Source organism: Vicugna pacos, chromosome 13, assembly GCF_048564905.1.
Source record: "Vicugna pacos chromosome 13, VicPac4, whole genome shotgun sequence".
NCBI classification, from domain to species: domain Eukaryota; kingdom Metazoa; phylum Chordata; class Mammalia; order Artiodactyla; family Camelidae; genus Vicugna; species Vicugna pacos.
The window spans coordinates 17,189,098-17,216,282 of record NC_132999.1 but is presented as its reverse complement, the minus strand read 5'-3'; the positions used below and the strand labels follow the sequence as shown (position 1 = coordinate 17,216,282).

Below are 27,185 nucleotides of genomic sequence, written 5' to 3'. Positions count from 1 at the left end.
ATTACCTCCGTCCTAAGATGTCAAACTAGCAGGTAACTAGATTAATAAATCTAATCCCAACAAGTAACTCTTGTACTATACAATCTCTCTTTAGAAGTATAAGGGAGAACTAATCAGCTAAATAGACATTTTATGACTTAAGATCTTCAGTATTTTTAAAACTGGACATTACCAGACAGATAGAAAATTACTAATAGACAAAAAGATCTTTAAAACTGTAAGTAAAACCCCTTTCCTATTTATCAATAAATGTGGCAGACTAAAAAAAAAAATTCCTAAAAAACCTGTTTATTGATTATTCTCTCCATATGTTCTAGTAAATGGTGATGCTCCTGATCAATAAATCCATTATTAACCTAATTTTCTAATGGAGGAACAGGTAAAAGGTACTTATCACCTTCTGTGGAAACTATCAACTTAAGACCAAAATTAGTAACAATATAGGAAATTCAGAAACAGTAAAATTTTTGGTTTGTATTTCATGGATGGTGCTGCTGTTCCAACCTTATAAAGTAAAGCTGTCTGCTTTCCAAACTCCAAAAATTAACATATTTCCCCCCCACCTTACCATACTAACCAGTGCCCTTTGGTTTCTTTAGAACAAGGAAGGGGTAAAGGGTTGTTGGTTATGGATGTACAATTTTGATTTGGGACCCTTGACACATACAAATCATACTGAGCGGCCACTTATTTTACAGAGCAGTTTAAATATTACGCACTAACCAAATCAATTTGTTCCACCCACCCTGCTGGAGGAGGAAAAACCCAACACCCATAAAACTACTTCAATTTGATAGTATCTATCAACAATAAGTAGCTGAAACAACTTTCACCAGTAAGGTGTCTAGACTGGTTTTTAAAATGGTAAAGTGACACGTTTTAAAAGTAAATATAATTGAAACTGTGAATCAATTATAATTTGAACCTAATGAACCATGCAGGAGCAAGGGTTAATAAACCAATGTGCTTTGAATTTGTTCAAGTACTGATATTTCAGTATATAAAGATTTAGCATATATAACAGCTAACATGAGAAGTGAAGACTTTTTCCCCAGAAATGAAAATATTAAAACTAAGTTAAAATACATAAAGTAGTTAGTATTCCACACAGCGTAAAATTTGACAAAGTTTACACGTCCCAGTTGACCATGTGTGAAAATGCAAAGCAAGTATTAAAACTGGTATTATGTCTAATATTTAAAATCAGTTTGTAATTGGGGGAACATCTAAATCCTTAATTAAAAAACACAAATGAAGTGAAAGCTTTAAACTGGTACACACTGTTCACACCTATATTTCAAGTTTGGAAATGCATATTTGCAAGCAGCAATACAAAAGTATTCATGAAGAATGCATAATCTCTGAAAATTATGAAAACATCCCTGCTACCAATACATTTCTAAATACAAAACTGACTACCATATTGTTACTTCTGTGTAGCAGGAGAAGTTCATTTTCAAAACAGATAAAATTCAGTCTTTAGGTGTGAATGGTATGAATGACAGTCTTTTTTTTTTTTTTTTAAATTTCTTAGTTGTTTGGGATCCTTAAGCATGCAAGCCTCAAAGAGGAAGGTCCACAAAGGAACCAGGGTTGTCTTATGGCATCCAGTTAGGCCAGAGCTGGGAATGCCTCTGGGTCATCCACATCAGGAGCAGAAGCATTTGACTGAAAAAGAACAGAACCAAAATTAACCTTATTCTCAAATCTTAGTAACATATTGCCAGCGTCTACATTTAGATACAAAATTCTAAAAAATCTTAGTTACAGTAAGTAAAATGTGTCAAAGCTTTTACTTAAAAAAGGCAAAATTATGGTTCAGAATAGGACTACAAATATTTACAATGGGCCTTATCCTAAATTTCTAAGACCTAGGAAAATTTCCTAGTAATAGCATGGGTTATTTTGCTTTTTCCAATAAATTACACAACAGATTCACACGAGATATGTATGTGCATTCTTACTTTGTTGTTCACTATTTTTATATTTTCCCCATTTGCTAAGTAAAAATGGCATCAATTTGAAAGTAGGCTAAGAAACCAATTATAATTATCTAATCAGCACATTCATCATTGTTAGAAAGGAACCCAATGGCTATTTACAAAGTACAAATTACAAAACAAAAAAGTATTGAAAAGATCCATATACACAACACTAGCTTTAAAAAGAACTGATGTCACAGAAACAAAACAAAGTATCACCACATTGTTACAGATGACCATAAAATCTAGAAAATTAAATTACCACCGTAATCAAATACTGACCGACTCAGTCAAGCAGATGAGTCTCTCAATTTGTGTATCAGGTGTTGAGAACTCAAGAGGATATTATGGTTGTTTCCTAGCTTGACCATAAGAGGAAACAATGAACTAACCCAAATTATCTCTAATACTTTAATAATATCTAGTCATTAAAACCATGGAATTTAGCTTCAGAAAGATCAGAGTTCAAATCTAGCAATTACTAGGACTTCTATCAAAATATTTCAGAAGAACCTGTTATTTCAGAAGAATCTGTTTTCTGTCATACACAGTGAAAGGCAATGGAGGTTATAGAAAACAGGATTCAAAAATAAATCCCAGCTCTCACAGAACAGTCTAATAAAAATATCAAGAACAAAAAAGGTGTCAACAATCATCCAGTCAATGTCACACAATTATACAATGGACACAAAGGTTATGTTAAGCTGAGAACTAAAAAACTGTGAAGATTTGATAAGGCAAAGGAAGTAGTTGACAAGTCAGGGCACCTTAACAAAAGCCAAGAATTACCTTGGCTTTCTGTACCTGAATTTCACTGTCTGTAAAGTAAGGATGTAATGTAGTAAGTATGATGTAATACACAAAATACCTAGCACAGTACCAGGACCATCAAATAAATACCTAATAAAGGGTGGTAAATTATAAACAACTGGCAGTTGTTTAAGAGCTTTAAACAAAACTATAACCTAAAACGTAGTTTCTTGAAGGCATGTCTACCTCTTTTTCTTCTTCTACTTATGTCCTCAAGAGGATCTAGGTCAGTGATCTATCAAAAGAGGTCCCTGAATTACTTAAAAGGGTAAAAGAAGTCTTAAAACTACCTTGTCAGTCCTGATGCCACGGTTTGGACGTCCACCACGCCCACGGCCACCTCGTCCTCCCCTGCCACCACGTCCTGGGCGGCCAAGGTCTCCAAAATTTATCTCCAGCTGAGACGTTATATCATTTGCCGGCTTCCGGAAATGGTGATCCATAACCAAGTCTTCAGCATGAGCCTAAAAATTTAAGTGAAGGCCACTGGGTGATTAACAGGAAAGTAATGTTGCATACTTTTAAATAACAAGCCTTCTGCTAAAAAACCAAAAATCCAACCTGTACTTTGTGTGAAAAACTATATCAACACTTCTATAGGTAATAAGTGAGCTTTTTGATCAGCGACAGCAATCTAGGAGGGAGAATTCCTTTCACTGTTCTCTATTTCTTATTCCCTTAACTTTAACTTATGGGTGATATATTAGCAAGTCTTGATTAGAGGTATAATCCCAACACCTCAAGTGGCTGGGCCCCATCTCAAACCTACTTCATAAACTTTAGCAGTGAAGTATGGACAAGAACATTTAAAATACACCGTCCAGATTAGGATTCCAATGTGAACTCCCGATGAAGACTTTGGATAGATGGTATATGAAGTTTCTACTACAGATATTACTGAATCTCTTTAAAAGTTTTAAAAACTTTTGCTCCACACTCTTCCAGTTATGACTTGGGAAAAGAAATTGTGTAACAGACTTCTCAAACTGCTCTTCTCTTCATATATAATGTATTCTTGCATATAAATTCGAAAGCTAAAGATTCAAGTGAAACACATATAAGAAAGGAATCTTGAAAAGTGGTGCAAATAAAACCATGCCTTTAATATACGAAAAAAAAACCTTAAACCCCTTTAATCATCTAACATCCAAATTAAATGTTATCTCTTTGTGCCTTCCTTTAGGTTAAATTTAAACCGAACTTAAAGGCAATAGAAGGCTGTTTATTAAATATTTTTAAAGGAGCCTAAAACGTAAGTGCAAACCCACAAAATCACTAGCAAATTAAAGTCAATTATATATACTGCCTAATTTTATGTTAGATATTACAAAGCAACGATATCAGTTTATTAATTATAAGCATTTACAAATTTCTACAGCAGAGACACAAAAAAAGCATAAACATCTTGAAGGTTTTACTAAAAAAAATTAAGAGGGGGGGAAGTTTTTAAGTCCAGAGCCTATCCTTCAAGTTAACTAGTAGGATAAATCCGCAAAAGTTTTTTCCTAGAGCAGTGTATGATAATCAGGAAATAAAAGCTCTGGTCTCAGCTCTGTCAGTAATTCAGTTCTCTACTTCCAGAGTTTCTTCTTTTGCCTGCCTACTTCATACTTGCTGTGAAGATGAATATAAGAGAAAGAGTATTTGAAGTGTTGTATACAACAAACTTGAAGACCTATTATACACAACTTCCTCAATTTACAATAGGGTTGCATCCCAATAAACCCAAAATATCTTTAAGTCAAAAATACATGTAATACACCTACCCAACATCGTAGGCTGGCCTGGCCTACCTTGTATGTGCTCAGGTCACTTATATTAGCCTACAGTTGAACAAAATTTCTAACACAAAACAACAAAGCCTATTTTATAATGAAGCATTGTCATGTAATTTATTAAATGCAGTACCGAAAGAAACAGAATGGTTTAAGTGTACCAGTTGTTACTGGGAATTGCAGCTCACTGCCCAGCAACACAAGAGTACTGCATACTGCTAGCCTGTGAGATCAAAATTTGAAGTATGGTGTGTAAATGTGTATTGCTTTCACATCATTAAGTCAAAAAACCAAAGGTTCTAAGCTGAGGACAGTCTACGTTTAAATGTAAGGCCATATATGCCAATAAAGCGAGATGACAAGACACCATAGCTGTTAAGAGTCCAAATATATAAAAGTGGCTTGATAATGAAAATATCCTGGTTTCAAGATTTTTCATAACCAATTTCACATTTTATAATTAAAAAAATTTCTAATTACATACCTCACCTTGCTGAAAAATTCAATGTAAAATAACACAATACTGGGATACCTAACCTGCTATCTATAAAATGCACGAAGAGGCTTCAGGGTATTAATGATAATGATACAATCTAAAATTATATCAGAATTTTGTATACATATGTGTCTTGTTCTGGAGAAAACTTCTTTCAGGACCCCCAAAAAGTTATGAGTGCCAAAGTACATCTTTTTCACATTAACCTAAACAATTCAATAATTCATTCAAATGAACAATCTCCTCAAAGTCAACTTTCAGGGCTCTTTAAATCAAGACTTCTATTTGTTTTAGATATACAAAAAAACAATTTTATCTGCAAACCCCCCCCCAAAAAAACCTGAAAGTTCCAATGAAGCAAAATACTTTTTTCTTTTCCTATAGAAACTGACAGTTAAAACAATGGTCTCATTTATACTACTTTCGTGAAGGTCAGGGATTAAAAAAAAAAAATCATTGCTAAACCTCAATTTTATTTCAAAATATTTCCAAGTTTGTTTCACAGTTATTTTTTCTTTGGAAAATTAAAACAGGGAAAGGATTTTATTGAACCTTTTTATTACAGACTGCCTTCTTAACATTTCAATTTAACTTTGTGACTAAAATCTCATAACTTACACAAACACTAAAAGGATATAGCAGTGACAGTCTAAGAATGTGCTTCAGGCTTAAACAGAAGCTACCAAATCAAAAGCTACACATCTTTCTCAAATATGTTCATTAGTTTCCATGATTCCTAAGTAAAGGAAACCTATAATTTAATTCTCCTGTCTTCACATGACATTACTCCTCCATAAAGAAAGTACCATTTACTAAAGATTCTTGAATATTACATATGGCAAAGACAGACAGTTTCACATTAAACCACATGAAAATACCAACCTTTCAACCCAATACAAGTCTTTTAATGATTCCCATTTGCGTAAGATTTTAAAAAATATTATTGCAGCTTTGAAAGACTGATTTCTTAGAATATATGATAAAGCAGTTTATTTTCCTCTTTGGGCAATTAATTCACCCCAAATAATCCTATGTAAAACTTTAAAAAAAATTTTTTATAAACAAATTACCCATATGAAATTTTAGAACAAAAACTGTATAAATACAATTCAAGACACATCTGAACATTTTCAAACACCACAAAACTTCATTTTACCTCTTCACTCTTTGACTTATGAAGAACAAATCCCTTCTTCCACTGCCCATCAGCACCTTCATTTGGTTTTCGGATATTAAACTCTACTTTTGCCCGGTCCTTATTTTGAATAGCCTTCCACTCATCCAAAGTCATTTCTTTTGGACCCTCTTCCTTTACCTCCTCAACTTCATTCTCCCTGTGAAAAGATGTTTAAGTTTTATACCTGATAGGGGGCTGATAAAATCCATACAACTTATGATTTGCAAGTAAGGAAGTTAATCTTGGCTGGTTTTTCATCTTCTAGAAGACTATCCAAGGATGGGAGAATCAGTTTTCTTTGTAATCCAATGGCTAACACATGACTTGGTAGAGACCAGGAATTCAATGCTTGCTGAATTAGTGAAAGCGCACATAACTAAGGAACATTGTCATAAATTCTGAAATGATCATCTATCAGTAATACAATCTTGAATTGGCTTTATCAAACCTAAAACACATTTCTTAAAACCACACTACTTTGTAAAACTGTACATTTATGTGATTAAAATCCTTGGCCTAGCTTCTCCTAAACACATTTTTAACTTCCCAAAATACATAACATGTATTACGGTAATTATCGATGCCTGTAAGCAAGCCAAGTTTCATATCCTATTAATTATAGAACTGTTCCCCTATCCTTTATTTAATGCTTAAGACAAATCTTTAATTTCCATAAATCTTATTTACTCTTATTTACTAATATATAAGATATATATATATATCTTCCCTTTTTACAGAAAAAGAAAAAAGAGCACGGGCCTAGAAATCCACTATTTAATCTCAATTCCCAATTGTCACCAAACAAGTTGTCTGCTATTTTGGGAGTCCTGCTTCTTTCCAAAGATAGTAGGTGATTCAGTTGGCTATACAGCTCAAATATCTCCCATCCATGCTACTCTTTACTGTTTGACAAAACCTATCTTATGACTTCCTAAACCAAGTTTACACTAAATTGATGAGATCTTGGCTGTCAAGTCTGACCCTGTCAGTTTACACAAGAGAAAATTAAGGATCAAAAAAATGGTCAGAGTTACTTATAAATTTTAACCCAGCCAAGAACAGAACTCAGAAAACCTACCTTCAAGGGTTGTTTTAAGAATCATATGAGACAAAACAAGCTCTAGTAACTGTACTCTAAGGGAGCTAATCAAATTCAGCCAAAGCTGTGCTTCTTAAATTTACACTTGTGTATCCAAGATAAAATATTACGTTCAGATTCTCCTCTATTCTGGTGTTAAGAAGCTGCTCTAATGTCATCATCACGGTCTTTAGACCAAATACCCTCAATTTTACTCCTGGGAACTGAGCTAAGAATTTGCTTCCGATATCCTATCAATGTATCATTTCCTTCTGGTAAACAGTTAAAATCTTGGCAGATTACTCTTAAGGTGATTTAAACATCTCTTTATTAAGGGAACAACAGCTGTGTTGAGCATTGTAAAGTACTTACTATTACATAAGGTTCATTTAACTTACCTATCACAATTTTATTGTTTACCACACAATTAAGATTCCACAGTTTTGTACAAAGGAATTTATATTACCAAGTCCAGCACATCACTTAATACCATGTATTTTTATCTACTTCCTCCAATGGTGAATGTTATTATTTCATACAGAAACAAACCCATGAAATACGGTTTTCCGATCACTAATAATGGTTCACTATAAGAACAATTCTTTCTGGAAAAAAAGGGAAGTTTAGAAAGGCATACCCTTCCTAATTGATATGAACATGACTGGGTTAAGAATTACTGACCTAAATAATCTATAATGTGAGATTATATATAATGTGAGACTTGAAACCACATACTGAAAGAAATGACTGGCATATAACTTTTGCTTGTTATTGACAGAAACTAGAAGGCATTAAATTATTTCTACCAGCATAACTTGAGTCTTTGAAAGTCATCCACCCTTGAACAAAAAATTTCCAAACCACCTCTACCTAAAAACTCAGAAACTGAAAAAGACTAAGAAAGCTAGTGAAATGATAACATTTTCTGGCCCTTATTCTCCTCACACATTTTAAAACAAACCAATAATGCTATGTTCCAAATTCTATGTTGATGGGAAAAAGAAATTCAAAAATGGAGAAACAAATTTTAAAATGGTCATGTATAAAGCATGCCTCTAAATACTATTTGAGGGAACAGAGTACAATAAAGTCTCTCATGTTAAAAAGCAAATAACAGCATTGAACCTATAGGTTGTTTTCTTGGTAAAACCCCAAACATTCCAATGCTGGAGCACTACCACTACACACAAAAGCACTTACTTATTTTCAGTGTCCGCAACTGGATGTTCTTCACCTTCAGGTGTTTCCTCAGTCACATTTGATTGCTCCAAGTCACTGCAATTATAAGATATTTGTTTCTGAATGTATTTGGGGGATTCTCTAAGGAAAGAAAGAAAAAAAAAGCATCTAGGTCCATTTACATGTAGCTGAAAGATTCTTTATACAGAAATACTTTAGAATTCTCACATTCCCAAAATTTTTTCCTACTAAATTTACTCCCCAGTAGACCACTAACAGAAAGTAAATTTAAAAATATATACTGATGCAAGTTATAGTTGAAGTACTTTACTCAAAAATACAACAGAACAGTTAGTTCTAAAATGAAGCCTCACCAGGCTATCAAATTTTTATAATCACCAATAGTCAATAGCTAGAATAAGAACTATTAAAGCAATAAACCCATATGAAAAGAAAAAAATCACATATTTTTAAATACAGAAAAATTGGTCATTTGATACACTGTAACACAAATATATCCAACAAGGTATTATCTTATAAGGATGCCTAGAAAGCATCCATTCTTGTCCTAGGGATAAGTAAAAATTTAACAGAACTATGGGCCAACCTCAGGTAGGGTATAGGATCAATTTTATTAAAACTATTTACTCCAAAAAAAAAAAAAAAAACACCAAAAACAAGAATACCAACGTTAATTCATCTTTGACAGTTCCCCAGTTGTGAGATCCGCTACCTCCACGTTTGTCCTCATGCTTCAGGCCACTGTAATGTGAAAAAGAACTAACAAAACTGAGTTAACATAATACTCTTTAGTTCTAGAAATTCAAATTTTGTTTTATTAAAGAAATAGATTCAAATATAAAAATGTAATAAAAACCAATATAAGACTTACGATCTATCACTTCCACTATGCCTATCAAATTCACGTTTGCCACGAGAGTCAAAACCATCTCCTCGGCCCATTCCACGACCACGGCCTCCTCGACCTCTTCCAAGACCACCACGGCCTCGAATAGGCCGGTCAATAATCGGTCTACAACAAATAAAAAATTATATACTTCCAAGGTTTTTGGAAAAAGGAGTAAGGGAAATTCAGAAGTTCAAAAATGCAGAAACATATTTACTGGCTCATATCCCAACTGTTAAATACATGTTTTAGAAAATTCAAAATAGTCTATTTCTAAACACTTAAAGGAAATCAGAACTAGGAAGCTCCCCAAAGCAAAAAAATTATTTTCACGTTGTCTAAAAGTTTACTACTGATGCATATACTGTCTCATTGTTACTCATTTCACATTATAATACAGTAAAATTGCTATTCACCAATACTTAAAAATTAAAACACACACATCTGATCTGCATAATATGAATAATCTATTTTGCTATAAACAATTACACATTAGTATTTTCCTGTTAACATCTGGGGACAGCAAGGAAAAGAAACTGTCGTCAATTCAACTGAAGTATTTCATTACAAGAAATGTAAGTCTGTATACTCAAAATGTCTGAAGTATAACACAAACACTGAGATGTTTCTCTGAAAAACTGAAAAATTAACCAGCCACAGTTTCCTGGCAATTATGCTTCATTTATAGCTTTGTGTTAAGATATGACTCCATAAACTGACAAAACATGAAGAGATTAAAAAACAATCTTGCCTGTCAACTGAAAATTCTCCTCCTTCACCCTTTTCTTCAAGTGGCTTTTCAAATCGTCTTTCACGAGGTGGTCGCCTTTCTGGTCTCCTATCGATTATCTTCCCTTCACCCTGCAGTTGTTGATCAGGTCTTCTTCCAACGCGTCTTATTCCTAAAATGATAAGGAACGTGCATAAGCAAGTTATTTTTTGCAACACAAAAAATTCAGGCCTAGACTATTACAAGAAAAAGAAAAATTACTACTCCCTTGCTGTTGAACAAGGCTAACATTGGGCATCTCTAAAGTGTAACAAAGTACTTCAGAAAAATTCCTAAACAATAAACTTGTTTCAAACTTCTATTTAGTTTGTCTAATCATTTTTCCCCCTAAAGCATTATCTATGTGATGACTTACTTGGGAATCTTCTGGATAGCCATTATTTTTCTCACTTTTCAAGATGCCAGTCTCTTAATTTAGAATTCTAAATTTAAAGAAATTTTATACAAATGATACATTTTGGTTTTAAAGATACCAAAGAAGATAACACCAGTAGCCATTTATAAATAATAACCAAGCAAACCCACAACAGATAAGGACCCTCAAAAAAATAGTGAAAGCCACATTTTATTTTACATAATCTAGAGGGGGTAAAAACACAATAGAGTAAAAAAGATCGATGATTCTATGAAATAACAAAACTGAAACGAAAACAAATGCCATTTAGGATTACATTTCTATAGTTGAAAACAGCTATTTAACACAGAAAAAAAGTACTATCTTTCTCTATTAGTTTATATACACGTATAAGTATATATACACACACATATCACACCTAACTTAAAAAAAAATACTGTTACACAACCACTAAAAAAATAGTCCAGTTATTTTATTATTATGGAGAGATCATTTTTGGTTTGCCCTTACAAGTACCTTGTTACCAAAGAATCTTTAAAAATAATATACACACACAAAAGGACCCCTTTAAAGCAAGACTTAAAAAAATAAAAACTTCTGGCACTAAGTGATGGCTGAAGCATTTATTGATTTCCCTATTTACTTCTTTTTTTCCTGTTAGTATCAGAGGTGAAAAAGGAAACCAATATGCATTACTGGTGGCCTTAAGGATAGTAAGTAGACTGATGGTTAAATTCAAGACTGTAATATTTTAGGTGTGCTCTAATTCCCAGACCACAGTTTCTGACAGTAAAAAAGCACCTGAGGAATTGGTTTCACAAGAAATTAAGTTGATTCACTCTGGTTCTTTGTATGAAAGTGTAACACCATCAGGATGTACCACCCAATTATTCAGCTGCTTGTAGCTAGAGTCAACTGGTAAATGTCAAACTCTTCAATGAAATTTTAAGGTCCATTCCACATAAACCCTCAGGACAGACCACAAATGTAACATCTTACACCAAGGCGTTTTAATAAATTTCATCAGAGGTAAGTGTACTGGGGTGGAGCTTTGGAACCAGTCCTTACAATATCTAAGCCACACACACCCAAAAGAACAATGGCTTGCTTCCCCAAGCCAATATTGAATATTAGACTTACAGCAACTAACAAACTTACAAATAAATTTAACCCATGATTGACATTTAGAAAAGCAAGCTTCTCTTTATTTTCACTAGATTCCAGGCTTTTAATATTTAAAAATTAAAAACACCTTGGGGTGCTCTCAGTGAAATTCTGTAGTGTCAGTTCTCAAGTTCTTCATGTGGACAAAAAACGAACTACAAGATTAATTCATAAAATATAAACATTAAATACATATCCAAAGCATGACTAGAATTGTACCAGGACCTCTATTCAAAGACATTGAACACATGATCAGGGTAACAATCTTTCCCACTATAAGAGGCAGGGACTTTGTTTACATGTCTGTCCTTTCCCAATGCCCAAAACATTGACTGATAAGTAGTAGGATCTCAAAACAACTTTTTTTCACTCCAAATTTTCCGTATATTTCTTAGCTTGCGCTTTATACAATCTAAAGTTAAGCTTGTTCTGAAATGCTGACATAAGGAAAATGTTTATAGATAATAATGGAAGTTTTCCCAAGGAAAGACTACTGAACAGTGAAGTTACTCCTAGTATTAAATTTACTAAACAGTTTTCTAACTTTGTAATTTAAACGACTAGTTTTCAAGTAAGAGCTTATTTCAACTGTGGGCTTTATGATCAAAGCAAATAAGGAGTTTAACATGCTTCATGCTTGGAACAATCAAAATGGGTGAACATACTTCAGATTCAATTTTTTTTGTACTGTCTTTGCATCGCTGCGACCAAGGAAGTAAATCTGAGCATAATTTAAATAATTACACAAGCCAGTATTCCTTAACACAGAAATTAAATGATTTATTAGACTGTGCTACAGGTTGCTATAAAGCATAGCTGACTGAATACTTAGCCGAAGCAATGTATACATGTTTTCTACTTCTCCAACTTGTGCTTCCCTTCCCAACCTGTAATTTTAATGCAACTGTTTTATTTACCACCTAGGTTCTTCACCCCAAACCTCATAAATCTAAGTATTAAAAAAAAAACCCAAAACTAAACCAAAACCTAACACAATTGTTTTGCTTTTTACATTAGTTGAATCTTATCAAATTCAACTAAAGCTAAGGTGAACTCCTTTCAGAAGCACGTGGTAGCACGGTAGCAAAGGAAAATTTCAACTTTCAACACATAAAGGAAACCTCTACTATTCACAGCTTAGGTCCTACACCTACTTGCCATGGATGACCATAACAAACCAGTAAGGAGAATGCAAAAACCAAGTTCAAGACAATCCTGCGAAGTTTATAGAGACCTGGAAGCAACTGCCCGCCAATGAAATCCTGACCATGCTTCACGCACATGGGGAGAAACGGGCTCTGCGGAGGCTACCGTTGTGACAGCCTAGACACTGACTGCCCCACGAGGCCCAGGCCAGGGCACACCACATGAAACACTGCGTGCGGGGGTCGGGGGAGTGGATCATGACCCGAGGGCGAGCCTCAGAATTTCCTGCAATCACCAAGTCTTCATTCAGAATTCCCGCTTCTGCTCAATCCAGGGTAGTCAAATTTCTCTTTCCCAATAGCTTCACTCACTCCAGCGAGCGATTAAGTTTCTAATAGCTGAGGGGGCGAAGGGGGAACAATCAAGCACATGTGGCAACTAAAATGCCAGCTTACTCCACAATCTGCTCGAACACGGGGGTAGCTTAACTGGAAACTCCGACCCCTGCTTTTCTCGGGGGTACCCCGCGCCATCCTGGGACAAGATGGCAGGACAGGAGCCTAAGAGAGACGGCTGCATTCAAAGCAGCAGGTTGAGGGAGATCTCTGAGCAGGAAGAGGCCATGGATCCCCCGCTGCCCCATTAACTGCAAAAGCTCCTATAAGTGGCTCCCTTCCCCGAACCTCGGTCCATGCGCCCGCCCGCCAAGGAATCCGGCGGGAAGGCAACAGCCTCCCAGGATCCCGAGCACGCTGGAGCAGCAGCTCGCCTCCGGACCAGGCTCCTCCGCTCAGAGACTGAGGCGGGAAGGGGGTGGCTCCAGAATCCTTGCAGGCGGCGGTTTGAACTTGGGGCTACCACGCTCCCAGCACCTTCGCAGGACCTGCCTTTGTCGTGTGGGGAAAACGCAAGAAAATCGGCGGCAAAGTCTCCCGCGGACCCGCGGAGCACCAAAAGCAAGTGGCAGTCGCCAAGTCCCCTCACTCCTTCCCTCCATCCCGGGTCTCCCCCACCTTCCACCACAGCTTTACCTTCTTTCTTAAGCGCCACGGGCGGCTGCGTCTCCTCCTTCTTGTCAACCACGCCAATGCTGGGGGGCAGCGGGTTCTTGCGGTCTTTCTGGGACTCTTTACGCAGCTGTTTGCCCGCCGCGTTAGAGTTGGTCTGCGCTGCGGCCTGAGCTGCGCTCTTGGCCCCAGGGCCCCCAACGCCGCCCCCGCCGGCTTCTTTTTTCTTGTTCTCTGCTGCCTTCAACACCTCGAAGGGGTCCGATTCGTCGTCAAATAACTGGTCGAATCGGTTGGTGACCACGCAGCCGAAGCCTTCCTGTAAGTGCCCAGGCATGATGGTGGCTCGGCGGCGCGTTCCTCCACGGATTGCAGTGGGCCGCGCCGAGCCAAAAGCGCCTGCTTCAGCTCTTCCCACAAGATGGCCGGGCCGAGAAAGGGGGGCCGTCTTCTCTTCCGGCGCCAGGCACACATCCGGGAGCGGCCAGCGCCGCAGGGCACCATGGGCTATGTAGGCCAGAGTCGCTTTTCTCGAAGCGGCTCCAGGCGCCAAGACTACAATTCCCAGAATACACGGCGCGGCAACTCTTCGCGCGCACCTCAGAGGCGGGACCTCGGCGAAGGAGTGGAGCTTGAGAGTTGAGGGAGGTGAAGCGCGTTGGTGGGCGGAGTCCTGCCACCTGCTCTCGCCGCCCTTAAACTCTCTGGGTATAGAGCTACGCTGAAAACAGGAAAACGTGACGGTGTGTTTTGCTCGCGAAAGTTCTCAGTCTTCGGTTTTACTCCCCGCCTCCGGCCCAGGCTAACTTTCCCCACCTGTCGGGGAGGGTCAAGGTGACTCCAAGTCTTACATGTGGAGACCCACAGACTTCCGGGGCTGGGAGACGGCTGAGGTGCAGCACTGGCCGAGCGAAGGCAGGACCCGCTCTGTTCCAGGTCCCTAGCCGCTCAGTTGCTGGACTCGCCCTCCTGCACCCCCAATAATGAATCGACGCTCTTGTGTTTAATGTGAAGCGGAATAAGCTGCTTCTCCCGGGGACATGAACTCGAGTAGGAGAATTAAGCCAAGAGATAAGTTGAACTATTACATGTGAGTGTTGCGCGCTTTTCTTGGATGAGAAATGCCGTGTTGTGACTGGTGCTTTAATTGCTGTTAACTCCTGACGGTGCAGCACTAGCCAGACACTGGGCAAGCCTCGAAAAAGCACTGTTTGTAGAAACACTTTCTAGAGTCAGTCCAATTGTCCGTTAGTGTCGGGCAAGCCAAGGGTTGGGTGTTAGTAAAATGTGCTCCAGAAGCGACATTTTAGAGCTCTCAACGTGTGTGCTGGGAGGTGCACTGAGGGAAAGAAAATAGGTCAACGAATTAATTGTCATTACTAAAAGCATTGATATTAGTTGAAAATATTAAAGTCCGTAACAGTGTCAAGGCATTTTCAAGCATATCTGGTAACACTGTAAGTTTGAATATATCATCCAATTTCTAAACCTTTTTCCATTAACACAAAATATAGCAAACACATCTCTAATATTCTAGGTGCTGTAAATAACCTTAATGTCAACAACTTGTTTAGGTAGTTTCCCTTTTCACGAATGGTGAAACTATTTCAGAGGTGAAATGACTTACCAGGTTCACATTTCTATAAGTACTAGTGCCAGGAGTTAACCCAGGCTTCTAACTCCACTGTAAGACTCTTAACATTAACTGTTTAACCCAAGCTCTGCCTTCTGACAGAAGTCAGTCAATTAAAAGTTAATTTCCAATGTTTAATAAGACTTAAATACTGTTGCATGTCAGGCAGGCTATGTAATATACGGCTAAATGTAATCTTACTAGTTTCCAGGCAGAATTTCTATCAATTCCTTAACAGGGAAAATAAGAGTCATATTACAGGCATGTGACAGTAAGCCTAGTGGTTTTCTTACTTCTAAATCCAACCCACATTCCTGAAAGTCACCTATTTCTCTGTTGCCTACATCCCTGTCGCACACACTCCCATCTGACACACTGACCCCACCTCCTTCCACAAGCTCTGGCTCTTGTGGCTCCTACCAAGACAAAGGACGGGAGTTTTTGGCCATACTCTTCTTGCCCCTTTGAAAATTGCTCAAGTGCAATTTGGAAGATCTCCATACTTTGACAAACTCTTTCTCTTTACCAAGAGATACCTGTTAATATCTACATCTTTGAGACATCTGCTATAGCTCCTCTTCTTACCTCTTTCTGGCCACTGCCACAACATTAAGAGCCAAAACTTGATATTAAACTATGTGCTTGGTGCACTTTACATGTGTGGTCTCATTTAATCCTCATGTCAACTCTATGAAAAAGGTATTATTATTGCCTTTTTAAGATGAGGAAAGCAAAACACAAAGAGACTAAGTAACTTACCCACTCCTACCACAGTCTAGGGAGCAGGGCAGGCCTGTCCTTGGTCATTTTGATCCTATGTACAGGTGTCGTTTCCTCAAACAGATCCTTATGACCACCAAACATTATTACAACAGGGATGCTTACAGATAAACTACACATAGGGGAATTGTGTGACTATGAATTGTTGCGGTTCACTCATGCTCCTCAGGGAGTTTGCATATTACTATTACATAAAAATATGAATAAACATTTGGGGAAAATGGGAAAAACTGGTAAGCAGTTTCAACTTCCTTCTCTGCCTTTCATCTTTCCTGGAATTTTGGTTAATTCAGGAAAGTTTTAAAGCCCCTTTTTTTTTTAGGTTTTTTTTTTTTTTTTTTTTTTTTTTGGTGGGGAGGCAGTTAGGTAATTGGATCTATTTATTTAATTATTTATTTAATGATAGTACTGGGGATTGAACCCAGGACCTTGTGCATGCTGAGTATGCACTTTACCACTTGAGCTACACCCTCCCCACTAAAGTCCCTTTTTAAAGTAAACAAATAAAGCTCAAAATCCTAATTCTTTTACATCTCACAATCAATTTTATTTTATAAGTAATTACTTTCACTAATTTTTCCTTTCTCTTGAGAAGTTAAAATAGTCTTTAAAAATATTTTAAAAGTTCCTGCTACTCTCCATAGAAAAAATATTGGTGGAATAAACCTTAAGAAAGAAGGAAAGGAGACTTCTTGGCAGACTTATTCAAATGAAAGTCAGGAGTTGTAAAGTGACAAGTTATACCACTGGTTAGAAATGTAGCCTAAAATATCAGCTCTCTGAAGCAATGCTTGAATCACATATTGTTCTCTGAAAAATACTTGTGCAACTTCACAGCCTTATCTATAGCAAGCTTTCTAGAGAGTTTTCTAGCAGGAAATGCTGAAAACTATTGACATATCTTAATTATAAATCCAATATAGTTGTCTAATGTTAATGAAACTAAGAAACAGAATATTATACCGTCCAGCCCTCAGTTGTTTTTAGGATGCTAATATTCAATTCTCAACCACATTGCAACTTGTTTTTACCCATTTCTCAGTGATCTCAATCCCTGTTACTGACTGATGCTAAGTAATAATAATTACTAACAACAACTACAGTTTGAGCATTTTCTATGTGCTTGATGCTGTGCTAAGTACCTTACACGAATCATTTCCTCTAATTCTCAGAACAACATTATGGATTAAATGGTATTACTACCCCTACTCCACCTGTACACATGGGGAAACTGTAGTTAAGCGCCTCTCCCAAATTCACGTTACCTGGAAGAGTTCAGTCTGATCTCACAGCCCAAGCACACAATTGTTATACTTGTGAGGGACATAGTAAAGGGAACAAAGTCTTTCATTCTTACATTGCTACCACCTGTAGCAAAAACTATCAATTCTCTTATAACACTTTGGGGACACTGGACACAGGTATCATATAAATGTAAATAAGAGAATCTAATTTTTAGTGTACTCTAACTGTATAGTGCATTTTAAAAACAAAAGAAATAAAGGTGGTTCTTATGAAGAAAAGGGCAAATCCTCTTATGTCTGAGGATGGAATGCTAAATATAATATTGCAAGTCTAGGCTCTTACTAAAGTTAGAATATCAAAGCTAAAAATAGAAATATTACACTGTCTATTTTGCTGCCTCAAACTTTCTCTGAAGGTTGATTCTCTTGATTTTAAACTTCTCTTCCTTTTTTTCCCCTACATTATATTTTTTCATTGAAGTATAGTAGGTTTACAATGTTGTGTTCTTTTAAAAAACAGCTTTATCAAGACATAATTCACATGCCATATAATTCACCATCTAATTCACAGAATTGTGCCATTATTACCATTATCTAACTTTAGAACATTCTTGGCACCCCGAAAAGAAACCCATACCCATTAACTGTCAGTTCCCATTCCCTCCATTCCCAGCTCTGGGCAACTACTAATCTACTTTCTGTCTTATAGATTTGCCTATTCTGAACATTTCATATAAATGGAGTCACGTAGTCTTTTGTGACTGGCTTCGTTCACTTAGCATAATTTTTCTAGGTTCATGCTTGTTGTAGCATGTATTTGTACTTAATTCCTTTTTATGAATGAATAACATTCCATTGTATGGATAGACTACATTTTATTTATACATTCGCCAGTTGATGGGCATTTGGGTTATTTCTGCTTTTTGACTGTTATGAATAATGCTGTTAAGAATATTTGTTTACAGGGCTTGTGTGCATATGTGTTTCCATTTCTCATAAATGTATATCTAGGAACGGAATTGCTAGGTCATATGGTAACACTATGTTTAACATTTTGAGGAACCAAACTCTTTTCCAAAGAGGCTGCACCATTTTACAATCCTACTAACAATTATGAGGGTTCCAGATTCTCCACATCCTGTGTGTCCATCTTTTGATTATAGCCATCCTAGTGGGTGTGAAGTGGTCTCTCACTGTAGTTTTGATTGGTGTTTCCCTAATGGCTGTTGATGTTGGGCACCTTTAATATGCATATTGGCCATTCATATATCTTCTTTGGAGAAGATCTATTTAAATCTTTGCTGTTTTCTAACTGGTATATTTTTTATTATTCAATTGTAAAAATTCTTCATATAGTCCAGATTCAAGTGCCTAATCAGTTAAGTAAATGAATACTTCACAAATAGATAAATACATCACAGATAACATTTTCAGAAAGTAATTCATACTATGAGAACATAAGGTGAGGGAGGGACAACTTTTTTGGATTGCATGGTCAGAAAGCCTTCTAAGCTGAGGCCCGAACAATAAGAAACTAGCCTTGCGAAGATTTGAAGAAAGAGCCAAAGAAACAGCAAGCAAGGGAATGTGAAGTAGGAAGGAGCTGGTAGATTCCAAGACAAAGAACAAAAGGAAAAATAAAAATCTCTGAGTGTCTGTAGCCAAATGAGTATGAGGAGTGGTGAATTGGAGGACGTCCTACAGTGAATACAAAGTTAGTTAAGTCTGTGTGCTTTCGAGTTGCTTCCAGTTTTCTTCACCAAGAAAAATCCCTCAGCTAACATCGTATTAGAGCTTAACATTTAAAATGTTCTATAATCAAAATCCTCACTTGTTATTCTTAAAGAGGCCAGATCAACACATTCTTGAAGTTTTATCCTGACACTTTAGGTGTTGAGAGGGCAAGGGCATTCATATTAATCCAACAGGAGCTCAAACATTGCTCTCTTTTTGCTATCTAAGAGAAAAGTTCCCCTTTCATACCCCACCTGTTCTTGGCTTCTGTGAAGTGGATTAGAGGCAACAATACCAAAGAGTGTTGTCAGAAGTGTTCTCCATGGTGATATCATATTATTTACCAGGAGCTCCCAAAAAGCTGAGACAATACGTATCCAGGTGGTATCCCTAAAACTGAAAAATTAGGAGAGATAATTGATTATAAGCACAATGGCACTGAATGAGAGCCGTTATCACAATTGCTTACCCCAATCTTCAGAGACACTAACTACTCTTGATTGCTGGCTGGAATCTCTTAGGTTTCTGCTGCTCTCAGAGGAAACAAGTGGTAAAGATGAAGAAGATGGAGCCTCATGGATGACAGGAGGAGATTATGTCATGGTTGGAGATTATGTGTAGAAACAATGGAGCAAATTGTGTGTGTGCAGAGACCTCAGGTCAGGCAGAGACACAGGAGTGAGGGCCACAAGGTCTTACTGTCCACCATCGTCACCCAGACTTTCTTCCTCTAGTGCCAACTTTGTAGAGACTGGGTTTGAGTTTATGAAGGATATTCCTTTTAAGTGTAAACCGGGGCCTCTGCTTGCCTAGAAATTACATAAAAATTTTTGCGTATTCCCAGGGTAGAAAGTTACTTTTATCAGATCTTCTGAAGATTTTAAGAGCAAATCTGCAGAAACAGAAAGGAGATTAGTAGCTGCCTCCACCTGTGGAGGGGCATGGGGAAGAATGGGCAGTGACTGCTAATGCGGGACTTCTCTTAGGGGTGATTAAAGTGCTCTAAAGTTAGATTGCGATGGTGGTTGTACAACTCTGTGAATATACTAAAAAACAATGAATTGTAAACTTTAAATGAGTGAATTGCTGGTAGGTGAATTATAAACTTTATTAAGTTTTTTTTTTAATGAAAATCTTCTAAGACATTCAAAAGACTAAGAACCACTGCTGTCCAGTGTAAATCTCTGATCATGTCTTACTTTCTGATCCCAGAATACAACCATCATGTACTGAATGCTTACTATGTGCCAGGCACTGTATAGGTGCTTTACATGGTTATATTATTATGTGACAAACCTTGAAGTAGGATTGCTATCTACACTAAACTTGAAACCAACAGCTGATAGAGACTAGATTTGACTTCAATCCCATCCTGCTGCAAAAACTCATATTCTTTCCATTATGCCGCCAGTACTTCTCAAACTCTTCCAACTAAGTACCCATCATAGCTAGAAAGATGTCACTTTTGAGGCTGATGCGGGATATCCTGCCCTTCCGTTCTGTTCTAATCAGTCATCACATTCTACCAATTCTTCCTATTATCTCCCAAATATCTCTTCTCTATCTCCGTGGCCAGAGCTCCAGTGCAGGCCTTGATATCTCTCTAGGAGTACCGCTGTGGCCCTGACTTCAAATTTCACCTGGTCTGATTTATCTGATCGTATTGCTTCTAGACTTGACAGCTTTTCATGGCTCCCTGTTGCTTACAGGATAAAGGCCAAAATCCTCAGCAAAGCACTGAAGGCCTTTAGCAATCTGGTGCTATCTTCTTTCCAGCGTCCTCAGCTTCTTCCTGCCTCCCGCCCCATGCCCCATTCACCCTATTCCTTAAGCCATAGAAGACCACTCACTCTATCCCATGCACATGCACACTCTCCATGTCGTTTATATACCTTACAATTCGCATCCTGTTCTGGTAATTTATGTGGCAAATTCCTTCTCATCCAACAGGTCTTACCTTGAGTCCACTTCCTGTAAGAAGCCTTCTCTGACCTTCAAACATCATGTCCCCCTACCCCTGCTTGTGCTCTAACATAACTCATTTCTACTCCATTTGCCCGTATTTGTTACACTGCATTGTCATTGTTTGTTTACCTCCTCTGGTAGTTTGTAAACATTTGCAGTGGGAGGGGGGTCTTGTTTAGCTGTTATGCCCTCCCACACCCCCAACACCCCTCCCACCCCCATGCCTCATGCTTAGCACATGAATGGATCTGTTGAAGAAATATGCCCTGCATTTCCTGCTAGATTTCAAGTCCTTTTATTTCCAGTGCTAACATACTTCTATTTCCTAAACATCTGTTCAATGATGCTTCATGTTTATTGAGCATTTACTACGTGCCAGGCACGGTTCTAAGTATTTAACATAGGTTAACTCATTTAAAACTCATAATAACTATGTGAGGTCAGTATTGTCCCATTTTATGCAAGGGACTGGAGGCACGGAAAGATTCAAATATAGCTGTGTGACCTTGAGCAAGTAAATGGCAAAGCCATGATTCAGTCATCTGGTTCCAGTGTGTGCATTCTGACACTATGCCATATTGCCTGTGTGTGGGTGTCTGAAGTGAGGGAATGAATAAATAGAATCCTTTTCAACCCCTACAGGAGCAAAAGCCCAGGAGCCGTGAATAGTCATTCAAGAAGGGAGAATAGGAAGTCCACTAGGAACTGGAATGCACTTGATTTCTTATGGGAGTAACATCCGATTTCATTGGGATTGGTTGAAATACTGTGAGAACTTCAGGCATAGTACAGGCGGTATAAGCAATTGTGAGTGGGTCCATCACACTGGGAGGTGGCAGAGCCTGGTCTTGATTCCAGTCCTATGTGAACTTGACTCTACTAGGCTGCTGTGGAAAAAAGGCCCTCCCATCCAACCATCACCCCACTTAATAGCCATGTGACCTGACGCCGGTTCTTAACCTCTCTAAGCCTCGGGTTTCTTACCTGTTAGATAGGCATATAATTGTTAGAGATCTCTTAGGATGGTGAGGATTCAATGAGTTAACACATGTAAAACACTTAAAACAAAGCAGGACATGTATTTAAGTGCTCAAAAAAAAAAAAAAGAAGGAAAAATTGTTTTTTTTTTGAAGAGGGTCACTACAACCAAATTATCATTTCAGTGGTTTGAGGGAGGAGAAATGTTCCAAACTTAAGCCAATTCTGCTTCTTTTCATCAAGTTTGGGAATTAAATGTTAGGAAAGGGAAGGCCGCCATTGTAAACATTTGCTAAAGGGAAATGGTGGGGACACAGCACAAAAAAATCTCCTCAGGGATTCTCTGTAGTTTCTCAAGAGGTGCCTGACCATATATTTACACTTACAGAATTCCTCTCTTTTGAGGAATTTAAACAGCTTTTAAAATTAGACAGAATCTTTCTAGCTAAGGGGATTCTGAATTCTGTTCATTCTAAGGGCTCTGTTTCCTCCTTTCCCTCACTCGTCTTTTCCCTCTTTCCTCTCTGGCTACAAAACTTTCCTCACAAACAGCTTTTTAAGATGCTTTCCACTAATAAAATCCCTGAGTTCTTTTTTTTGTTGTTGTTTATTTTGAGAGGAAATGGTTAAGAAAGAAAGTAAAAGAAAACAGAGAAATACTCTGTTCCCTTGGCTGCCTGCCAGGAAAAATACCAAATGTCAGATCAGAGGCCTTGCGGAAAGCTCCGCAGCCACAGCACGAGGGGCTGGCCCATCACAAGATAATCCTCCAGGGAAATTTATGTCAGCTGCCTAAAAATTGGGTGGGTTTAGGAACTCTTCCCCAGCAAGTTCTTGCAGCCAGACTTGATAGTAAAATATTAGGATCTTAAGCTCCCAAATCAGTTGCTAAACAAGAGCCTGGGATCTCAGGTCACATGCAAAAGATTCAAATACATGCATGCTTTAATCTGTCTGGGGGCTGTATAACATGATGGTGAAACACAGGCCCTGGGACCAGAGAGACCACTGTTTGGATCCTGGCCCACTACCACTTTGATGATTTTGCACAAATCCTGCTTATTCTCGCCCAACTACTGTTTCTTCATCCTTAATATCAGAAACAAAATAGTGCTCATCTCAGAGAGTTGTAGTGGGAGTTAAACCAAAAGCTCCTAGCACATTTAAGTACTCTGCTCAGGAAATGTTAATTACCTCTAATACTAGTTTTGTCAGCCTTCAACATTGGCAGGTGGAAACCAGCACCTTCTAGTACAAAGGCTGCAGGACCATGCTACTCTTAGGGTGTTTTCATTATGTCTACATCAGTAGGTCACTCTAGAGGATCAGGGTGGGTCTAATAATTCAATCATTAGTTTGGCAAAGGGAACCTAAAAGGCAGTGACCTGAATCAAGGACACGTGATACACTTCGTAACAGTACCTATTTGAGTACCTAATACAGTATCCTACTTGAACATCACAATAGCCCCGACGGGAGTATCATGAGTCCTACTTTATAAATAAACTGACGCTCTCAGAGTTCTCTCTATCAAGGAAGTGGTGGAATTGGGATTTGATCCAGGATTATCAGCCACTAAACCTTCTTCTCTTTCATCTCTACTGTAAGGTCTTGGAGTTGAAAGCTGCGAGATTTAGCAATATAATGTAGTAAAGCTCAATATTTCTGCTCATCATGAACTGTGGCAAAACCTCCCACAATGGTTCCTCCTAGCAGGCCCTTACCCCACCTCAATACCAGAATCTCCCTTAAGCACCCCTCTCATAGGCACATGCTTGGTTTGAAGATATTCTGAGCAAGTCTCATTTAAAAAACATTTTTTTTAAATTGAGGTATAGTCAGTTTACAATGTTGTGTCAATTTCTGGTGTACAGCACAATTCTTCAGTCATAGGTGAATATATATAATATTCATTTTCATATTCTTTTTCACCATAAGCTACTACAAGAGATTGAATATAGTTCCCTGTGCTATACAGTATAAACTTGTTTATCTATTTTGTATATACCATTCAGTATCTACAAATCTCAAACTCCCAGTTTATCCCTTCCCACCCCCATCCCCCCTGGCAACCACAAGTCTGTATACTATGTCTGCGAGTCTTGTTTCTGAGCAAGTCTCATTTTAATCATATTAGACAGACACCAAAAGACAGAGCTGATACCCTGAAGCTGTCTTGTCTTCCCACACTTGGTAATGAAAGCCTACCAGCAGGGCAGAGCTTGCAGGGAAGCCTGAGAGAGGCAGAGCCCTCAAGAAAAGCAACGACGTGCCCCAGATAGTGCTGTGGCAGCGTAGAGTGTACTTTCCAAAGATGAACAAAACAACGCCTCATCCCACGTGCTTTCCTACAATGTGATCTTGCAACTCCCCATCAAGAGGTGGAGTCCAATGCACTTGCCCTTGAGTCTGGGTTGGCCTTCATGACTTGCTTGACCAATAGAATGTGTTGCAAGTGATGCTCTGATTTTTCTGAGACTGAGTCATAACAAGCATTTCAGCCTCTGCCTGGATCTATGGGACCCCTCACTCACAGAGAAGTCATGTGTGGGGATTGCAGGCAATGGCCTCAAGGGGACTCCCAGTTGACAGCCAGGATCAGCTAGCAGCTCTGTGAGCGAGGCATCTTGGACGTCCACCCTAGTTAAGTCTTCAGATGACTGTGGCCCTAGCCAGGATCAGCTCCGTAATTTGCAAAGCCCAGTGCAAAATAAAAATTCTGGGCTCCCTGCTCAAAAACTATTCAGAGAATCAAGACAGCAAATGTGGAACATTGAACCAAGTGTGAGGCCCTTCTAAGCATGGGGTCCTGTGTGACTGCACAGGTCACAGCCATGAAACCCGCCCTAGCCCTAGCAGATTCTGACTGCAACTAGTTAAGAGAGCCCAAGTGAGAACTTCCCAGCTGAGCCTAGCATAAGTGATTGGTTGTTATTTTAATTCACTAAGTCTTTGGGTGGTTTGTTATGCAGCAACAGAGCATGAGAACATTCCCACAAAACAGCTGCAGGTAGCCTACATCAAAAAATGCTAAAGGTGGCGTGTCTATGAAAGTACCTTCTGCTCAAACACACACAGAAGGTTAGCTTTATACAATAAAACTCATAAATCCCAGATCCAGGAGTAGTGCTACCCTGAGGTCAAAGATGTTTTTCTCCTTTCAGCAGACTTTGGGAGAAGGCAGGCAATATAGCTGCCTCAGAAATAGCTGAAAGAATTTAATGCCATTGCCATTAAAAGCCAAACAAAAAAGGGAATAAAGTGTACTCTGCAATTAGATTTATTGCAGCAATGGAAAGAAGCTAAAAATGAGGGAGGCATTAGATAAACAAGTTTATACTGTACAGTGCAGAGAACTCTATTAAATATCTTGTAGTAAGTTAGGGTTAAAAAGAATATGAGAATGAATGTATGCATGTTCCTATGTGACTGAAGTATTGTGCTGTACACCAGAAATTGACACAACATTGTAAACTGACTATACTTCAATAAAAATATTTTGGTTATCTCACGAAGAATCAGGGAGAATGAAAAAGTTTTCTGACGTGTATAAGTAGTTTAATTTTCTAAAAAAGTGAAAAAGTTCACTTCTGCAAACTACAGTTTAGTTGCTACTTCCAGGATCATCCTGGGCTAGACTCTGGAATAGCATGTTCACGGAATAGTTGTGAATTACTAAAAGAGAGGAACTGATCACTAGGATCCCATGCTGATTCATTTGGAATAAATCATGGTAGACACGGCTTAGCACACAGCAGGCCATCAAAAAACTCTTGCTCTGTGAACTAATTTTGCTGCTGCTTTTTTTTTTTTTTTTTTGGATGGAGTTACCACACATTTTGTAAAGAATTCAAGGCATTTAGCAAAGCATTTCATGAATTTCTTGAAGGAAAGAGAGAGAAATGTGTGCCGCAGGACAGTGGAGTTAGGTGATTTGATTCAACAATCAGTTACAAATGCTTTGTAAAAGTCAGAAGGAATAGACTACCTGGCCTACCCAGTATAGTGGAATAAAGCATAGATTTTGAGGTCATTGTCCTGCCATTTGCTAATCGTAGGACCTTGGGCAAGTTACCTAACTTCTCTCACCCTCAGTCTCCTTGCCTGTAGAGAGGGAATAATAACCTTCGTGGGACAGGCATGAAGCAGTTAAACAGAAAACCTCAGGACAGTTGGCCACGGGAGAACCAGGGCAGGTGGTTCCTCTGTCAGGGAGACAATTACAGTGAGAGGCAGGAAACAACCCAAGAGGAAAAGGTTGTTGAGTAAGAGGAGAGTCTTCCGGGCAGCACTTGGCTCAGAAGACAGCCTTCTTTTCAACACACATTAGACACAGAGGTCCCTAGCAGCCTGTCCTTACACTGCAGGTCTGAGAAGAGTCGCTGGCATTCTAGAGTCTTCGGAGGGAGTTTTGACTGGGGGGAGACCCATGGCTCCTGGTATGTGTGAGTCTCTTCTATAACTACTAGGTACAGAAATAAACATAAGGATAATATAAGTTTAGCAACAGGAATATGTAAGGCAAGGAAACCCTGTACTTGAAAGACCCAACTTTGGACAGCTTCTGAGACTGGGAGTCCTTTGCACTTGGCAGATCAGCATTAAAATGGAAAAGCAAACAATCCAGGGATTGTCCGGGAGGCCTGATGCAGGGCTTGAGCTGTATGTTCTAAGACCTCCAGTGCAGACTTTTGATGTCATCTCTAAATGAGGTTATATATTTGATTGTCCTGGAGGTCTGTTTACAGAATTGAAAGAGGGTCATGTTCACTATGCAGTTTTAAACTTGGGTTTCATTGCTGGACCACACCACCTATAACGTATTATCAATTAATGTTTTTAATAATATTAATCAATGTATTAAGAAAATCCTGTAATTATTTTGTGCGTAGCTTTTATCATATGTTAACAAAACTGTTACTAAAACCACTTACTGTAAACATGACCACAATTTTTGTAACCCTATTTTAGCATTTTAAAAAACC

At 38.2% G+C, this 27,185-nt stretch overlaps 1 protein-coding gene across 4 annotated transcripts; it reads right to left on the bottom strand.

The window, feature by feature from the left end:
- Nucleotides 1-454: 454 nt before the first annotated feature.
- SERBP1 (SERPINE1 mRNA binding protein 1) lies at nucleotides 455-14,333 on the bottom strand. 4 transcript variants are annotated; one of them, XM_006205358.4, is made up of 8 exons: nucleotides 13,891-14,333; nucleotides 10,156-10,306; nucleotides 9,390-9,530; nucleotides 9,188-9,259; nucleotides 8,519-8,593; nucleotides 6,220-6,397; nucleotides 3,083-3,256; nucleotides 455-1,668 (listed from the first exon to the last, which is right to left on the bottom strand). In XM_006205358.4, the coding sequence occupies exons 1-8, from the start codon at nucleotides 14,201-14,203 to the stop codon at nucleotides 1,612-1,614; spliced, it is 1,161 nt and encodes a 386-aa protein (XP_006205420.1). In that variant the 5' UTR covers nucleotides 14,204-14,333; the 3' UTR covers nucleotides 455-1,611. The 4 variants fall into 4 exon arrangements, with proteins under 4 accessions (XP_006205420.1, XP_006205417.1, XP_006205419.1 ...); XM_006205355.4 differs by having other exon boundaries at nucleotides 8,519-8,638; nucleotides 9,188-9,277; nucleotides 13,891-14,328; XM_006205357.4 differs by having other exon boundaries at nucleotides 9,188-9,277; nucleotides 13,891-14,328.
- Between the last annotated feature and the right edge of the window lie 12,852 nt (nucleotides 14,334-27,185).

Bases quoted from the DNA above. Each gene is read 5' to 3' on its own strand.
- SERBP1 (XM_006205355.4), bottom strand. From the start codon at position 14,203: ATGCCTGGGCACTTACAGGAAGGCTTCGGCTGCGTGGTCACCAACCGA. The intron at 3,257-6,219 runs GTAAAATGAAGT...TTAAATTTTTAG, and splicing joins ATAAGTCAAAGAGTGAAGAG to GCTCATGCTGAAGACTTGGT. The intron at 1,669-3,082 runs GTAGTTTTAAGA...GTTCTTTTTCAG, and splicing joins GTGGCATCAGGACTGACAAG to TCAAATGCTTCTGCTCCTGA.